A 19,477-nucleotide genomic window follows, 5' to 3' on the forward strand; every position below is an offset into this window, starting at 1 on the left:
CTGCATGTGTTTCTCTCCTCAGTACTTCTCGTCCTGTGTGCTGCTCAGCCTGCTGGCCTGCTCCGTCTTCCTGCAGGTCAGCAGTATTGGTAAACTCTTCCTCATGCTCTTCATTGAGCTGCTCTACCTGCTCATCATGGAGGTGCCCAAAGTGAGCCTGTTCGACAACCAGGACCTACTGGTTATGGCCAACGCCATCAACGCTGTGTGAGTCTCCTCATTACCGCCATCTTTGTGTGTGTTGTTCCACTTGTAAAGCTTAAATCTGTAACCATGTGTAGATGTTGGAAATGCTGATCAGCTCTTCTCCTCCCCTCACAGCGAGCAACTGAATGGAACAAGGTGAGCCTGATGGCAGCTTCTATTACCACAGAGACGGAGAGCATCATCTCTGTCATCTGTTTAAACTAACAGCATCATTATCACTGTGCTGGCACCAATGTAACTATAATGACCTGCTGCTAGCAGATGTTAACACTAAGGAGCCAAGATTTAGAGGGCAAATTGGGCTTTTTTGTCACAACGTTCCTACAAAGTAACACCTCTGAGTTATTCTGCTAGTTCAGTATTCAGCACAAAACACCTGAAACGCTGGTCAATGTGTGTGTGTTCACTTCCAGCTGTGTGGTCGACACCAAGGTTCCTCTGAGGATCATGACTCCGGTGGTGATCACAGTGTTTGTTCTGGCTCTCTACCTTCACGCCCAGCAGGTGGAGTCCACAGCCAGGCTGGACTTCCTCTGGAAGCTGCAGGTCTGTTTTTTTAGAGGTTTAAAGATCCAAGAATCCTTTCAGGTGTTGCTGACAAGAAACCAGATGTGTTGCATCTTTTCTTGTGATTTCCACTGCATTCTGTTGTACAGTGCTTTCATGCTCAGAGATCCTGGAACAGAGAATATGTGATACTTTATTGTCATGCTAGTTTTCTGTTACAGAATTTTGTTGTGCTTTTCTGCATAAGCTGACTGAACACTAATTACCCAGGAATTGCTGTTAACACCTAAACAGTTTAAATTTGATACCAGGTACTTAGCATGCAAAAACAAACCTACACAGATTTTTAAAAAGTAATTACTAACTAATGAGTTAAACGTCTTAAATAGCATAAAATTTAGTTTTCTTGTGGACAGAAAACCTTAATAACAATACATAATAGAAAATTCACACTTAGATTACAAGGACCTCTTTTAGAATAGATAATCTGATTAGATTTTCAGGTGCTTTGCTGTTGCTCACACAATCCGAATGCCTCTTGTTTCTGATATTTTTCATTAGTGTTTCTGAAAATTTGAACCAAATTCATGTGGTTTTCTGTCCATGTTCAAAGACGCACAGGTAACTACTATTTCTGTAGAGATTAAGATAGATAAAAGAGTGTTTGTTTTATATGTAATACTAAATTCAGTCATTCATGTGAAGATTGAGCCAACTCTTTATTTCAATCCATGTTTTTCAGCATCATACTGATCTATGAGCTCAAAACGTGGCTCTGAAAAGTTTGTATCTTCCTCCTTCATGCATGACTGCTTCACCAATGTGACACTAAATAGCATAACACAGAAGAATGTGTCCAGCTTTGTTTAGTTGGTCCTCACAAAAGGAGAAATAGAAACTTTTCAGAGTCCTATTGGCTGAGTGTGTTAAATAATCAAGTGATTTTCAGTGAAGTATCAATTTAATGATTGCATTTCTTCAGGGACATTTCTTTGGCGTTAATGGAGGTAGGAAAGGAGGCTGCACTGCATGTGTTTTGTCATCGAGTCAGGTGGATAAACAAGTTAGATTTATCTAAAGAAAAATAACTAGCTGCTGGAGGTATTTATTATTTTGCAGCCCGCTGCTGTCACAGATGGTTAGTATATAACAAGACGATGAGTCTCAAACCACACTAGCAGCTGTGTGAGGCTCAAATAGAACCAAAAGGAAAGTAAAGAAAATTATATTTAAGAAGAAGTAAAAGATTTCATTTGATTTTGAAGGTGAAGTAAGTGTAAAAGTTGGGTGGTGTCACAGTAACAGTCTATGAAAATAACAATATCTGCAGCAGTAATTGTGCATCCAAATGAAAACCTCAAGTATCTGAACCAAATATCAACCCAGTTCATTTTGAAGGTGTCAGGATAGTGATGTATTACTGGATAACTGACCTGCTGGTAACACTAGAGGAAAGCAAAGGAGATTATTATGAGTCTTGTAGGGATCTTGGATATGCACCAAACTGAATGACAATCTATGTAAGGGTGATTCTGCATCAATTCACTAAATGCCAGACTATCTTCAGTTTGATAGATTTTTTTGTGGTGAATATTGATTGAGTCAACCATGTGTAATATCTGGGGTCAAAGGTACCATTATTGTTTGAGTTAAACATTTTTTAAAAAGGTGGGGTCACATCGATATTTGCGTTGTTTTCTTTGCGACAATCTGTGGATCAAAGTTTGAAGTGCCATAACTTGAGAATTTGTATTTTTTTCTTATATTAACTTATTACATGTTATGTATTTTATGTGTTTTTAGTAGCATGTGTTCTGTTTTATGTGTTGCTCTTCAGCTTGCTTTGGCCTTGTCTAAGATAAATTTCTCCCATGGGAGACAATAAAGTAAACCTTGACCTTGAGAATTCATGTATTAATGCAAAAAAGGATATACACTATATTGCCAAAAGTATTCGCTCATCCATCCAAATAATCAGAATCAGGTGTTCCAATCACTTCCATGGCCACAGGTGTATAAAATCAAGCACCTAGGCATGCAGACTGCTTTTACAAACATTTGTGAAAGAATGGGTCGCTCTTAGGAGCTCAGTGAATTCCAGCGTGGAACTGTGATAGGATGCCACCTGTGCAACAAATCCAGTTGTGACATTTCCTCGCTCCTAAATATTCCACAGTCAACTGTCAGCTGTATTATAAGAAAGTGGAAGTGTGTGGGAATGACAGCAACTCAGCCACGAAGTGGTAGGCCACGTAAACTGACGGAGCGGGGTCAGCAGATGCTGAGGTGCATAGTGTGAAGAGGTCGCCAACTTTCTGTAGAGTCAATTGCTACAAACCTTCAAATTTCATGTGGCCTTCAGATTAGCTCAAGAACAGTGCTTCAGCAGAGAGCTTCATGGAAAGGGTTTCCATGGCCGAGCAGCTGCATCCAAGCCATACATCACCAAGTGCAATGCAAAGCGTCAGATGCAGTGGTGTAAAGCAGCCACCACTGGACTCTAGAGCAGTGGAGACACCTTCTCTGGAGTGACCAATCACGCTTCTCCATCTGGCAATCTGATGGACGAGTCTGGGTTTGGTGGTTGCCAGGAGAACCATACTTGTTGGACTGCATTGTGTCAAGTGTAAAGTTTGGTGGAGGGGGGATTATGGTGTGGGGTTGTTTTTCAGGAGCTGGGCTTGGCCCCTTAGTTCCAGTGAAAGGAACTCTGAATGCTTCAGCATACCAAGACATTTTGGACAATTCCATGCTCCCAACTTTGTGGGAACAGTTTGGAGCTGGCCCCTTCCTCTTCCAACATGACTGTGCACCAGTGCACAAAGCAAGGTCTATAAAGACATAGATGACAGAGTCTGGTGTGGATGAACTTGACTGGCCTGCACAGAGTCCTGACCTCAACCTGATAGAACACCTTTGGGATGAATTAGAGCGGAGACTGAGAGCCAGGCCTTCTGGTCCAACATCGGTGTGTGACCTCACAAATGCGCTTCTGGAAGAATGGTCAAAAATTCCCATAAACACACTCCTAAACCTTGTGGACAGCCTTCCCAGAAGAGTTGAAGCTGTTATAGCTGCAAAGGGTGGACCGACGTCATATTGAACCCTATGGATTAGGAATGGGATGTCACGTACGTTCATATGCGAGTCAAGGCAGGTGAGCGAATACTTTTGGCAATATAGTGTATATATATATTTTCTCATAATGTCGCCTCTGACTGGCAACATACTCTACATTTTTAACGCTCCTATTGGTGCCAATCACAGGAAACAAAAATCAGCATCTTAGGGGGAAAATATAGGTTTTAAGGTTAGTGGAATATCGGAATACAGAAAAAATAGAATTTGGTTTTGACCAGATTTGCACCATCATATAGCTGATTTGTATTATTCTATCTAAGCAGGGTTGGACCATTAAAACACATGTCTACATATCAATAAATTTACAAAATTTCAGGACTCAAGCTACATTATTTCTCAAGTTATGGCACTTCAAACGTTGATCCAAAGATTGGTGCGAAGAAAAGATGCAAAATGACATGACCTCATCTTCTTATGGAATTTTTAACTCAAAAAGTTAAAACATTTTTCCCACATTTTGCTTTTACTTAATAGCATGCACAGAAAAGATAAAAGTCTGAGAAATATGAGATGGTCAGGTCGGAACTTTTTTAAAAATTTGGTGAATTGAGATGGAATGAGACATAAGAGTAGTTGAGATATTTCACTTTGGATACTCAGCAGTAGTAACATATGATCCACTCGTCATTTATTCTTTGATCATCAAACTCTTCATCAGGCCACAGAGGAGAAGGAGGAGATGGAGGAACTTCAGGCCTACAACCGGCGTCTCCTCCACAACATCCTGCCGAAAGACGTGGCCGCTCACTTCCTGCAGCGCGAGCGGCGAAACGACGAGCTCTACTACCAGTCCTGTGAGTGCGTCGCTGTCATGTTTGCCTCCATCAGTAACTTCTCTGAGTTCTACGTGGAGCTGGAGGCCAACAACGAGGGGGTCGAGTGTCTTCGGCTGCTCAATGAAATCATCGCCGACTTTGATGAGGTAAGTTGGGAACTATTCCAACTGAAGGATGCATGTGGGAGGATGTGAATCTGTGGCTTTTACTTACTACTTACAGTTTTTCTCTATTGATAAGACACTGTTCCTGAAAAATAGCACACATTTCCCAAAACACTGCACTCTATTTTCTTTATTAGGACACAATTTGCAAAGCACTGCACACTTGTGTCAAAAGCGCACTTTATTGTCAGAATTTGAACTTTGTTTTCAAAATTAAGACACATGAAGCAAAAGTAGGACACTGCACTGCTAAATACAAAACACTTCTGTCACTGTGTTTTCACATGAAGTGTAAAATACAATTCAGTCTTATTTATATAGCACCAATTACAGTCAAATTGTCTCAAGACGCTTTACAGAACCCATATGCCTGACCCCCAGAGCAAGCCCAAATGTGACAGTGGCAAGGAAAACACCCTTTTAACAGGGAAAAAAACCTTGAGCAGGTGAGAGAGGTAGAGAGGTAGAGAGATAGAGGTAGAGGGGTGGGGGTGGGGGTGGGGGGTGAGGGTGGGGTGGGGTGGGGTGGGGTGGGGGGGACGACAAGGAACATAAAACAATTTGATACAAGCGTGATAAGACAGATGATACATGCAAAGTACAACTGACATGGAAACTGATTATAGTTTACTGCTATGGTGTACGGTTATGGCATTAAATATACTACATATATAGCTGGTGGTACAATTCAAAAATATGTAGATGAGCAAATCAAGTATAGTAAGGGCAATGCAGAGTAGATTGGTTGAAATGGGCAGCTGGAAGCAGTGGGCTGGAGGAAGGTCAGCAGCAGCATCCCACAGATGGAGACTAGGCCAGTTGGTGGGAGAACAACCACAGATCTGAAGCATCCAGCTCTGGGACCAGGGACACTCGGAGAGAGGACACAGGGAGAAACAGAGTGAGTGTAATGCAATATTGATATATATATTAAATATAAAGGTAGCTAGAGAAGGGCTCAGTGCATCAAGAGAGGTCCCCCAGCAGCCTAGGCCTATAGCAGCATAACTAGGGGCAGAACTAAGGGACAAAGTGGAAGTCAGTTGTGCAAATGAAGACACCAGCTGACCCCCCCAGGGTCCCCCAGTCAGCCCTAACTGTAAGCTTTGTCAAAAAGGAAGGTTTTAAGCCTGGTCTTTAAAATAGAGAGGGTGTCCGCCTCCCGAACCCAAACTGGGAACTGGTTCCACAGGAGATAACCGATAACTGATAACTGAAGGCTCTGCCTCCCATTCTACTTTTAGAGATTCTAGGAACAACAAGTAAGCCTGCAGTCTGACAGCGAAGAGTTCTGCTAGGATAATATGGTACTATCAGGTCTTTAAGATATGATGGAGATTGGTTGTTAAGAGCTTTATATGTCAAAGAAGAATTTTTAATTCTATTCTAGATTTATAAGGAAGCCAGTGAAGAGAAACCAGTATAGGAGAAATATGATCTCTCTTGCTCACTCCCGTCAGCACTCTGGCTGCAGCATTTTGGATCAGCTGTAGATGTTTCAGAGAGCTATTGGGACAACCTGATAATAAAGAATTGCAATAGTCAAGCCTGGAAGTAACAAATGCATGGACTAGTTTTTCTGCATCACTCTGAGATGGGATGTTCCTGATTTTTACAAGATTTCTCAGGTGGAAAAATGAAGTCCTACAGATTTGTTTGATGTGTAAGTTAAAGGACATGTCCTGGTCAAAGATAATGCCGAGGTTCCTCACAGTAGTACTGGAGGCCAATGTAATGCCATCCAGAGTAACTATATGCTTTGAAAGCGAGATTCTGAGATGTTTGGGGCCAAATACAACGACTTCAGTCTTGTCTGAATTTAGTAGTAGGAAATTACAGGTCATCCAGGTCTTTATATCCTTAAGACAATCTTGCAGTCTTGCTAGCTGATTAGTTTCATCTGGTTTCATAGATAAATACAATTGAGTGTTGTCAGCGTAACAATGGAAATTAATACAGTGCTTCCTAATAATATTGGCTAAGGGAAGCATGTATAATGTGAACAGTATTGGTCCTAAGACAGAACCCTGAGGAACTCCATGAATAACCCTAGTATGTTCAGAAGAGTCATTGTTGACATGCACAAACTGGAACCTGTCTGATAAGTAGGATTTAAACCAGTCCAGTGCTGTCCCTTTAATGCCAATACAGTGTTCTAGTCACTGTAATAGACGTTTGTGGTCGATTGTATCGAATGTTGCACTAAGATCCAACAAAATAAGTATAGAGACCAGTCCATTATCAGACGCTATGAGAAGGTCATTAGTAACTTTCACCAGAGCTTTTTCTATGCTATGATGCACTCTGAAGCCTGACTGAAACTCTTCAAACAAGCTATTCCTTTGTAAATGTTCACATAATTGATTTGCAACTGTTCTTTCTAGAATTTTAGAGAGAAATGGGAGGTTGGATATTGGTCTATAGTTAACTAAAACATCTGGATCTAGAGTGGGCTTTTTAAGTAAAGGTTTGATTACAGCAACCTTAAAAGCCTGTGGTACATAGCCTGTTACTAGAGATAGATTAATCAGATCTAACATTAAGGAATTAAGTAAAGGTAAAGCCTCCTTGAACAGTCTAGTTAGGATAGGATCTAAAAGACATGTTGATGGTTTGGATGTGGAAACTATTTAAATTAGTTCAGAGAGATGTATGGGAGTGAAAAATTCTAAATGTCCATCTGGTCTTACAGCCAATTCTAAAGCATCTGTACTCGATGATACATCTGTGACATTTGTAAGAAGGGTCAGATTAATTTTTTCTCTAATCATAACAATTTTATTTGTAAAGAAGCTCATGAAGTCGTTACTGCTCAGAGCGAAAGGAATACAAGGTTCAACAGAGCTCTGACTCTTTGTCAGCCTGGCTACAGTGCTGAAGAGAAACCTGGGGTTGTTCTTGTTTTCCTCTATTAAAGATGAATAGTATGTTGTCCTGGCATCACGAAGAGCTTTTTTTAAATAAATTACTAGACTATTTTTCCAAGCTACATGAACTTCCTCTAAATTAGTGGAGTACCACTTCCTTTCCAGCTTTCGGGACACCTGCTTTAAAGTCCGCAGCTGGGAATTATACCAAGGAGCAGGTCCTCTCTGAGATGGAAACAATGATACAGTCCTCAAAAATGACAATTTTAACACAAATGCATCCTATAAATGAATGAGGGGGTCATTGCAGTGCCTGACTGTACATTATAAAATAAAAATAATGTTAGACAAAAAATACAGCACTGTATTGTACACAGTACAATATGCAGATATTTACACCACGTCTGCATCAATTCTTTCAGCCTGGTCAGGTCACAAGACCTCATCAACATCACAAGCTATGTTTTCTCTGGCCAGGCAACGTGGAAAGAAAGACCTAGTGTGTCTGATCCAGCCCTGACATGCATCAACAGAAACATCACAACATGCCAAGACCACTGATCGCAAGAGATTTTCCCGAATGTATGGCTGCCGCTCATATACCTTCCACCTCCATGTAGAGAAGAATTTTTCGATAGGATTCAGAAAGGGAGAATATGGCGGCAGAAAAAACACAATAACTTGAGGGTTCATATTGAACCATTCCCAAATCAATAGTCCTCTATGAAAACTAACATTGTCCCAGACAACAACAAAAACCATGTCTTCTTGCCAAACGCCCTGCTGCACCCGTGTGAGTAGGCCCTTGCCAAGTCCATCAAGAAAGTCAACAAATGCTGGGTGTTGTATGGGTCCAGAACTGCATGACGGTCAATTACTCCAAAGATTGCTTACTGCAGCACAGAGAGTTACATTGCCCCCACACTGACCTGGGATGTTGACTATAGCCCGTTGTCCAGTGATTTCTCCCTCTTCTCCTCCTCCTGACCAGGTTGAAACCAGCTTCATCCACATAGATGTATTCATGTGTATCATCAGAATCCAACTGAAAAACTCTCTAGAACAAATGCACACAAAACAGAGAAAAAGTCAGTCATGTACACTTTCTGTAATTTTACTAGCACTTGTGAACCAGAATTATGCATTAGATTTTTTACAGTATTCTCAGAACATTTCTGACTGCTTGTATTGTTCCAGCATAGACATGTCAATGAAGTGACAAACAACATATACATACCATGTAAAGTGGTCCAGGACCAGGTGCATGGGCAGGTTCAGGTTCAGGTTCTGGTTCTGGCTGTGGTCTGGGTCGTCCACATCCTCTTCTTCCAACATGACCTCTTGCTCCTCAGACATCCATTCTGAACAGCTAATGCTATTTTCCAGCAGGTTTTGTAGTGTGCAGTTCATTGGCAACAGTGTTTTCAGTTTTTACCTGTTGTGTCTTAACTGTGACAGCAGTGTTGGAACAGTGCCCCAATTCTGCTTCCGAGTGTTCACTTTTTGAAAAATGTGTGCTGTGAGTGAAAAGTGTGTTCAACTGAACAAAAAACGTGTTCAGTCTTTTGCAAAAAGAGTGCAAGAGTCTTGGAAACTGTGTGCAAACCATGAATAGTGTTCAAGTTTTGACAGCAGAGTCCTGTTTTTGAGAAATGTGTGCAGTCAGTTGGTGGCTGTGTGCAGTGAATGGAATTTAGTGTCTTATCAATTGAGAAAAACTGTAATACTTAAGGAGACACTTCTATCTGATTTTACACACTTAAACGTGAAATCTGCAATTCTGGAGAAAGATTGGAGATTTTGATAATAAGCATCTGACAGATTAACTGACTCTGAGTTCTTCTGCCTCTGTTTTACATCATCTCTCCTTCCCTTCGCATTTCTCCAGTCCTGTGCACAAGCACAGATGTGCACAGGACAACCATTGTGTGGATCGAACCAAGTTTCCTATTTACAGAAACATTGCTGTGTACGAAAAACTGATTTTTTTCCAGCTCACACAGAATGCACAGCTATGGGAGGAGATAGGATCTAATTGGATTGCATTGGAGTTGTAGTTTGTGATGCTTTGTGAATGCAAATATCGCCAAAAAAAAAGCTTATTTATGCCTCCAAGTTGACATGGAGCAACATTGGCATTCTTTTGGAGTCATGTTTGATACAACCTGATGATGAAAAAGTCCAATATTCACTCTGGTTTGGTCTCCACCAACTAATACCAAAAATATCTGGTTATTTCACCATTAGATGCTCCTCTACTACATTCATAACATTGTGTCCTGCTTTCCTGCAGTTTCATCAACAAACTTTGAATTTAAAAACAGAAAAATCCTCCTTAAATGCTGTTTTCTGAACCAAAACTTTAAGACTATTAAATGTTTTGTAAATTACTGTTGATACAAAAAAATAGAAAGGAAAAAGAGCCATTTTAACTTGGAATTGGGTTCAGTGAACCTGCACCCTGCTAAATATAGCCACTGATAAAATAAAACAATTAAACCTCTCTCCCTGCTATCACCAGATCATCAGCGAGGATCAGTTCCGCCAGCTGGAGAAGATCAAGACCATTGGCTCCACCTATATGGCGGCGTCCGGCCTCAACGACTCCACGTACGACAAGGCCGGGCGCTCGCACATCCGAGCACTGGCTGACTACGCCATGAGGCTGATGGACCAGATGAAATACATCAATGAACACTCCTTTAACAACTTCAAGATGAAAATAGGTGGGCAGCAGAACAGAAAAGAAAGGAGCTGCTGCTTTGTAAATCCAACCGGGAGAACAGAGGGTGTGAGATGGTTATTGACTGAGACTGAAATGAAAGCGACCAGTAGCAGTCGGAACAGAGACTAATGCTCAGTTGTCTTGTTAGACCTGAAGAGTCAATTACCAGACTGATGTACTGTACAGAGTGTCTGATTTAGAAGAGAAAACTTGATCTAAACAACCCCATACAATGAATATCATTTTGCCATCCAAGCGCTGTAAGACAGTACGATTAATTGTTCTGCCACATCTTTTTTGTCATTTTTATGTCACTGTTTGGCAGTAATTAAGTCCTTTGTGTCATTTTATATTCATGTCTTTCTTAGGTCTGAACATTGGTCCGGTAGTTGCTGGGGTAATTGGGGCCAGGAAGCCTCAGTACGACATCTGGGGGAACACAGTAAATGTGGCAAGTCGCATGGACAGCACAGGTGTACCGGAGAGGATCCAGGTAAAGTAGAGTGATACACTTTTACATATCCTAACAGTCAAATTCACACTGATCATTTTAAACAGAGCCCCATCAGCTTGATGACAGGACAGTCCATGTAACAAACCAATACTAAAAACTTGGGCTGTCTAAATTAACGCGTTAACACAGATTAATCCATTATCATGATTAATCTGATTAAAAATTTTAATGCATCTGCAGCGCAGAATGACTCAAAGTCCCTGAAACGTCTCAGGCAATGCATTCCGAGCAGTTTGTCCAAGTAGACTTACCGTCGCGCATACGTAAATGGGCAGGTGATCCGGTAGTGGCAGACCCAAGCAACTCGAAATGGAAGATGGTAAACAGTAGGGCCCCCCTACAGCTTCTCCCCTGTAATGACTAGATACTTGATACTTCATACAACAGTAGCAGAGGTGCAGATGTTCGAGCTGAGAAAATTTGGAGGTTGTCACTTCTTGCATTCCTAATGGGGGAGTCAGATTTTAACTGACCCAACAAAATCTGACTCCCCTTACAACTTCTCCCCTGTAATGACTAAATAGTTGATACTGTATACAACAGCAGCAGAAGTCCAGATATGCCTACTGAGAAAATTTGGAGGTTGTCATTTCTTGCATTCCCAATATAAAGGGGGAGTCAGATTTTGTATTTCATATCATACAACCTGCACAGTTAACTCAACCTGCATATTTCTGTTAAAGTCATAGTTTTTAAATAGTCATTCTGTTCTTAATCTGCCACACTGTGATCACTTTAGCCCCTTATTTTATTATTCTGTTTTTACAGACTGTAATTTACTATGTTTTTTAACTTGTTGTGATTTGGTGTTTTTGCTGTTGTAGCAAATAATTTCCCAGGTGTGGGATAAATAAAGAATTTCTATTCTATTCTATTGTTAACTGGTCCAATAAAATAACAATAATAAATGACTTTATACGTAAGTACTATACTTATACTAAACACTTTATATATAAGTACCAGACATATTTTGGTACCACGTCTTGCATTCTTCGGGGAGTCCGATTTTAAACAAGGATATAGAAAATTTTCTCAGTTATTTTATTGACACGTGTACAACGCTGATGGAATATGAAAAATCTTGGGCGACTACACCCTGTCCTGACGTCCTCATACGAGTGAACCTGAGAGTAGCGTAAGATGTCCCCCAATGGCGTTTAGACACTGGTGATGCGGACATACGGACGAGAAGAGGGGGAGAAACCTGTCACATAATCATATTTAACAGGAAAGCATGTCTACAGTTCGCTACTTAATCACATTTAACCTGAAAACCAGTAGAAAACAACAAAAAACAGTGAACGTACAACAGAAAACCCGTTAAGTGGCCACAGAGTGAAACGTAACTCCCTGCCATTCACGCGAAGGGGGAGTCAGATTTTGCCGGGGAGTAGGAAAATACTACAACACCGGCACGGCGTCACTGTAACCATGACAAGTTCCCTGCTGACGATCATGTGATCCTACTACAAATCCACCTTTGCCAACTGAAATGATACAAGAACTGAATGATTAAATTGTGGGGGTGTTTGTGAGTCCCATCAATTCTGCCGCCCTACATATTACGTCAGGTGATTCACGCACACACGCATAACACACGCCTGTGTTCAGCGCAAGGTCAGAGAATGAACAGTCTTGGTGGAGTATTGCACTCTCTGAGTGCTTTTCTTGTTGATATATATTTTAAGGCTTTATAAACCCTCCCCACACACTGCACATCACCGCAGAACAACACTGCGCAGCGATCAGACGTCTGTGTGAAACGGAAAAGGGCAGATACTGAAGCCGCTATACCATGTGTGCTACACTCATATCAGGGGAGACAGAGGAGACTGATGCTACAGTCGCTGAGCCAATCAGAGCCCAGCGCTGTACGCTATGCATTATATTTCGATCAAATATTCTTTTAATATGGTTTTTTTACATTTTTTTTTAGATTGTTTTCAATTTTTTAGGCTAGAAAATGCTTATTTTACTGCTACTATGACTGAACTGTTGTGCTGCAATGCGCTATGGGAGTTTGGGGTGTTGGGGGTTTAAATGTCATTATTGTGGTTTATGTTTCTGTTACAGTGTTACTAGTGTTTGTGTTTTATTGTGTTTTTGTGGTTTAGTCAGCCTAGTGAGTTTGGTTAAGTGTTATGTTGTCAGGAGCGTGATTATGAAGTGTAGTGTGTTTGATGACTTCCTGCCACATTTGTACTGTATTCTTTGTGTCAAAGTAAAAGCATCTAGAATTGACAATGCATACAAGTAAACATCTATTCTCCAGTGCTAGCTAACAGTGCAATTCACTGCAATAGTAAATACAGAAAAAATATCTGTACCACAAAATTCTGTGACATAGTGAAACATCTGCGGAATCAAACACAATTTCAAAATCCACAATACAGTCAGACTGTGAGAAGTGAACAGTGATATGATGAGGGACCAGTGTACCACATTAACACAAAGAATGCGCTAGTCGGGGATTCTAATATGAGCCTTTAAAAGTGTTTAATAAACACCTTAAGTGCATATATATTCTCTTCTTTCTTGAGTCTGTTTGCGCATGCAGAATGAAATGCGATTAATATAGATTAAAAATGAATGATAGTGAAGAGTGATTAATCGAAATTAATCCACACAACCCTGTGATTATTCTGATTAAATATTTTAATTGTTTGACAGCACTACTAAAAACCTTTACTATGAATAAAATTTGCATTGGGTCATTATTAATTAGTTTAAAGCTCCCTTGTCAAAACACAATAAAATCAAGTGGAACTGAGAGCATTCCTAAGCTGTGTAAAACCATATGTCACAAGTAGCTAAACTGAAAAAAGTCTATTAAACTTATGAAAAATGGTCAGTCAAATTGCCATTTTGTTTTGTTCTATCAGATATTAGAACATTAAAACTTGTTAACTCAGAGCTGCACCTTTTGATTTAATATAATTTCTCCACTGCACCTTTAGAAAAAAATCAATATAGTTACTGCCAAGGAACGCGGCCGAGTTATGTGACGATCGGCACTGGTTTGTCTGTTTGTCTGTCTCTGCGCAACATTACTCAAAAACGGACTAACAGATTCGGATGACATTTTCAGGGAAGGCCAGAAATGACACCAGGACCAACTGATTAGATTTTGTCAGTGATGCAGCTTATAGTCTGTATCCACGGATTTGTGAAAGATTATTGTATCATTGCGAGATAGTGGCACAGCGTCACTGTAACTATGACAACAAGTGAACACTATGCCAACTGCCTGCTAACGATCACATGATTGCGATCCTACTACAAATCGACTGCTGCAGACTTATCAGGACCTGTCTGTCAGAAATGATACAAGGAATGAGTAGCCTTGGCAGAGTACTGCGCTCTCTGAGTGCTTTTCTTGTTATTGTTAGCAGTTACTATGCTAACAATGGATTAAATTAACATTTCTATTGGCACCAATGTCACGTTTTTGCATGAATTTAGATTATGTGCTGCAAAAAAGCTTTGAGATAGCTGGTGGTGTGGGTTTTTGCAATTTTTCCATTTGCTGCAAACTGGTTCAAACAGCAAACGTCACATTCTGTGTCAATCACCTGCCAGAATGATCCAACCTTCACTGTGAAGGATCATCGCTGTTGATGAGAGGTGGGTATGCGGCTACCATCCAGAGAAGAAACAATAGTTTTCACATGTAAGACTCCGCAGTCTCCAAAGCCAGAGGAAAATGGTTCAAGAAGCCAAATCTGGCAAGTGGGTTGGATGGAGAGCAAGAATTGTGTTGGTGCGACCAAAAAACTCACACTGTGAATGAATGTGTTGTCATGATGGAGCACCCACTTACTATCACACACATCTCTGGTAATTTCAGTAAAATGGTCTCTATCACACAGATCAGGACATGCAGTAGAACTCTGTACTGACGATTAGACCTTGGAGGATGAATTCAAGGTGCACAACTCTGTGAATGTTGAAGAAAACAACAAACATGTTCTTGGTTCGTTCCTGACATGATTTGCTTGCTAAAACACTGTGGGCTCTTCCACTGTACAGACTGCTGTTGGATCTCTGGATTATCTTCTGCAGATATTCTACAGCCATAAAAATGCATCTAACACAATGTTAATCACATGACATGACATAGAATCCTGACTTACTAGAGTTGCTGCTAGCAACAGTTGCATGTGCATGATCGTGCACATTAATGCACAACAGGATCAGTTCTGAAACTTTTTGATCGTATCTTGCAATCTTAGAAAATTGAAAATACAAACCTGTCCTCTAAGTATCCTATCTGCTCTCTGCCCTCAGGTGACCACCGATCTGTACCAGGTACTGAGCTCCTATAACTACACACTGGAATACAGAGGCGTGGTCACAGTCAAGGGCAAAGGGGAGATGATGACCTACTTCCTCACCAATGGACCCTCCAGCAGTTAACCCACATTGAGTGGCAGACACAAAACGAGTTAAGCGCCTTATGACAAAACAAGCAGGCTCACAGACCTCTCTGATAGCTTCCGGCGGACGGAGACTGACTCTCTTCTCGCAGCACCAAACCCTCCTCAAACCCCAAGCCACAACGGATGAGAAACTCCATCCCAAAGCTCAGCCTGTGGAAGAGCTTATGGGTAGCAGAGGCCTTGCTAGCTTGAATCTGCTGATGAGACCAAAGATGTCCAATCGGAGCGCAAAGACAGATTTCGGTCGCGAAGGAATAACGTTCTATTAGAAATTTGATTCGCTTCAATCTACCGAAGTGTTTTCGGACAAATCTTGCAGGAGGACATAAGCTACGCGGCCTCCTCTCTTTCTTTCTGCCTTTCACCTGCTGAAGTACATACAGTATGTACATGTAAAACACAGAAGGTTTTATGTGTATGTATTTGATTTCATGTACTGTTTGTAAAACACTTTTTCCATGTTGTTGTGATACAGGTACAAATCTCTAAAGTGTGGGCACTAAGCCAGCACTGCAGCACTATCCGTCCTGCTATCGATATCTAATCACATCAGTAATTAACAGATTGATGGAGTCATAGCAACTTATGTCTTATTGCTGAAGAGTACAAATGAGGAGATCCCTGTTAAACTGTACAGAGAGAAGATGCTGCCCAGTGTTTACAGAAAGCTTCCTGTCAGACGCGTGAAATCACAACCTCCTATGATAGTATCAACAGCATATAAACACACTAAGAGGATGTCAGCGAAGAGCTTTTTCTAATCTTCAAAATTTTTGTATTTTGACTTCGGAACACCAACCCTATGAGATATTTTAAGATTCTATATTTTGTACATTAATATATTAGAGAGCTATCTATAAACACCAGTGTGTATTCAGATGTACATACTGTATAACTCTCATGTTGGGATTTCAGTAGTGCTCACTGGTGTTGCCTGATCACAGCCACAGCTAATGTGCCATTTAGCTTCAGCAGATCAACACTCCTGAATGCCTTTTTTTTTTTTTTGGTCTTGCTCTTTTCAGTGAAATTGAGCATGTTCAATCTACAGGAAGCCCGCCGTTTGTTGATATGACGCCGTTCACGATGATTTCCCTTCGTTGATGTGTTTCAATCTCACTGTAAGAAGTAAGTGTCAAACCAAGTGAGGGCGCGCTTTGAATGACAGACTGGAGGACGGAAATGCATCAGTTTCTGGTGCCCAAAAAGCCATTTTGCACTGCAGTGCTTTCAGCTGTCCACCTGTCCACGACCCACTCTTGTTTGCTCAATCAGATGGTACGACCCAATGAATGTCCAATGATCTCCGATGAGGCCTTTAATATGGACTCTGTTCTGACAATGGTGAAGATGCTCATTCTGTGGACAGATGAGCTCGTGTGGATATGTGCCCTTTCATCTGCTGTTTTCTTTTCTCATCCAAGCAGTTTTCTCCAGTATTACATCATTTCTCAGCATGTCATCAGACAAACCGACCTGTTTCATAGACTTGAGTGATTTTTAGCGATGTTTTTACCAGATGCTGCATCTGGTTTAGTTTATCTTGGCTATCTTAGTTTATCTCGTGCCAGGTTTTCAAAAAGAATTCAATCAAAGCTTAAAAGGATCTCATGAAAAAAGCAAAATCTACATGCAAAATCCTAACTTCCATGCTTTCTGATAATCTTTATATACTTTCATGTGCTGCATTTTCAGCCCCTGTGAAAACAAACATTACTCACACTGGATTCTGCAAATTAATTGGGACTTTCGCTATAAAATCCACATTGGTGTGTGAGGCTAGTAATTTTTTACTGCACTGATGTTATTTGTGACTCAGAATGAACTGCAGTGCCATTGTAATAATTAGACTTAGTTCTGTTAAAATGCTGCCTATAAATAAAGTGAATTTTTACACAGTTGCCAGAAATTAATTAAATTTGAATTGAAATGATCCATATGCAATAATAAAAAGAAACTAGGAGGGCACTCCTGCTTCCACACCTGAATTTAATGGGCTGTTTCTTCCACTTTTCCATCGAGTTTCAGGAAAATTGGGATGTTAGTGCTTGCATAATGCTGCTGACTGAAAATGAAAATGTTATGTCCTTGGCAGAGGTAATAATTAAACATTAAAAGGTAATTAGAATGCAAAGAGGAACAGCTTATGCTGTGATTTGCCAGCAGCAGTGTGTTGACAGGAGTCTGGCCAGTCAGACCCCGGCTGCTGCTCAGTGAGTTGGATTTCAGTGGATTTTTATATATTGACTATTTTTAATGAACACAATACATATTTAAACAAGAAGAAAACATTTTTACCATGTACTGATAAATGGAATCACAAATAAACAATTTAGAAGCATTTTAAAAATTATTTTGTGAAACTGCTTAAAGGTAGAATTGGGAAATAATTAATAAATAGATGTTAGAAAATTTAAATATTTGATCTTTTTGAGGTTAGGTTTGGATAATATTAATGCAAATATAATCCAAAAAGTTTGCTTTTAAAAACTCATCAATGTATTTTAAGTTTTTTTCAGTGACACACTCTATGCTTTCTGTGTCATTGTCAAAATTGTATAATAATATGGCTCACTAATGAATAGTTTTTTTTTATGACAAAGACACTTTGTAGTACAGAGGCATAAGATATATCAGTATATTACTACACTAGCAATACTTATTAAAAAGATCTTTACAGTTTGGTCTTTTCATGGGATTTCGTTGACAGTAAAAAAACAAAACAAAAAACGATTAGCCTTATCTTTAAAATCCTAGTGATTTTTCTTTTACTTTCCTTTATTTAAAAAAAAGGACAAAAGAAGGATGGCATTTGTCCACAATGTTTGTTTTGAGCTTGTGGAATGAGGAAACCCTGCACTGGTCTACTCTGGTGGTTTTTGTCTTGTTAATGTACTGTACTGTTGCCACCATTATCTTTACACACCATTACTTAAACTTTCGCCCCATTTGACTCATTGATTGCAGTGCCCTTCTACGCCCATGTGAGCCCCTTTCTATTGTACCATTTGCTGTGAATGAATGTGCCACTGGAGAACGCGAGGTGTTGGAGAGAAGGCACAAATCAGAGATGATGGGATGAGTTTGTACTTTCTGAAAGATTAGGGGAAGATCACATGGTTTTTATTTCTGCAGCTGAAGATGCTCATAATGACATGATGAAGGTGAAGCAGTGTCTGTGACAAAAACAACTTCAGAGACAAAACCATGGGTTGTTTTTTGTTGTCATGTTAAACACTATGCTTCTTTTTTATATACAGTAAAATAAACTGCTGAGATGTTTCACATGTACGATTGTATGATTTCAGATTATTTTTTCATGCATATTTTGCCTATGTTGGATGGATTTAGATTTTGTTTATTGGCGAAAGCTGTTGTCTCAGCATACTCCTATAGCCACAGACAAGACATACAAGAAGTGTCCAAAAGTATGTGGACATGCTATAGTTTAGGTCAGGGGTGTCAAACTCATTTTTGTTCAGGGGCCACATGCAGGCCAATTTGATGTCAAGTGGGCTGGACCGTGAAATCATGGCATAGTAACCAATAAATAATGGATAACACCAAATTTCTCCTTTGTTTTAGTGCAAAAAAGTACATTTTGAAAATGTAGTTATGTTCACACTTAATGAAATATCGCTTTACAAAACATTATGAACAACCTGAAATTTCTTAAGAAAGGTAAGTCCATTTTTGACAATATTATGCCTCATTTTATTTACACGTGTATCACAACTTACAGATCACAGTGTATCTAGAACTTGACAATATAGTATTTTGCTTCATGACCAAAATAACTTGTCAAGATCTAGAAATTACTTGAAATTTATAGTTTTACAAATTTACAGTTTGCAGTTAATGTCTTCTCTGTAATTATTGTGTTTTGCAAAGCCATCCTGTTAGCTGTTGTGGACCATCTGGCGGGCCGGTTTTGGCCTGCAGGCTTTAAGTTTGACACCCCTGGTTTAGGCAATGCTGTTGGGTCATATCTAGTAGATCTTTCTAATGAGGCTCAACATCGAAAACAAACTTTTCTTGTTTCAATATAAAGATTCTTCTGTGCACACAGCAAAGCCAGGCCCATAAATAAATTTTTGTTTAAATGAAATGCTCAATAAACAAATGGTGTTAAGGTAA

At 40.0% G+C, this 19,477-nt stretch overlaps 1 protein-coding gene across 2 annotated transcripts in view; it reads left to right on the forward strand.

The window, feature by feature from the left end:
- Positions 1 to 18,631, forward strand: part of adcy5 (adenylate cyclase 5) — a 178,934-nt gene extending 160,303 nt beyond the window's left edge. For both annotated transcript variants that reach the window (XM_023277993.3, XM_035951777.2), the window contains exons 15-21: positions 23 to 207; positions 322 to 342; positions 621 to 753; positions 4,514 to 4,777; positions 10,184 to 10,388; positions 10,756 to 10,880; positions 15,189 to 18,631. In XM_023277993.3, the coding sequence (XP_023133761.1) occupies positions 23 to 207; positions 322 to 342; positions 621 to 753; positions 4,514 to 4,777; positions 10,184 to 10,388; positions 10,756 to 10,880; positions 15,189 to 15,317 (1,062 nt within the window). In that variant the 3' untranslated portion in view covers positions 15,318 to 18,631. The remainder of the gene's footprint in view (positions 1 to 22; positions 208 to 321; positions 343 to 620; positions 754 to 4,513; positions 4,778 to 10,183; positions 10,389 to 10,755; positions 10,881 to 15,188) is intronic.
- Positions 18,632 to 19,477: the final 846 nt, after the last annotated feature.

Source organism: Amphiprion ocellaris, chromosome 11 (assembly GCF_022539595.1).
Source record: "Amphiprion ocellaris isolate individual 3 ecotype Okinawa chromosome 11, ASM2253959v1, whole genome shotgun sequence".
Classification (NCBI taxonomy): Eukaryota; Metazoa; Chordata; class Actinopteri; family Pomacentridae; genus Amphiprion; species Amphiprion ocellaris.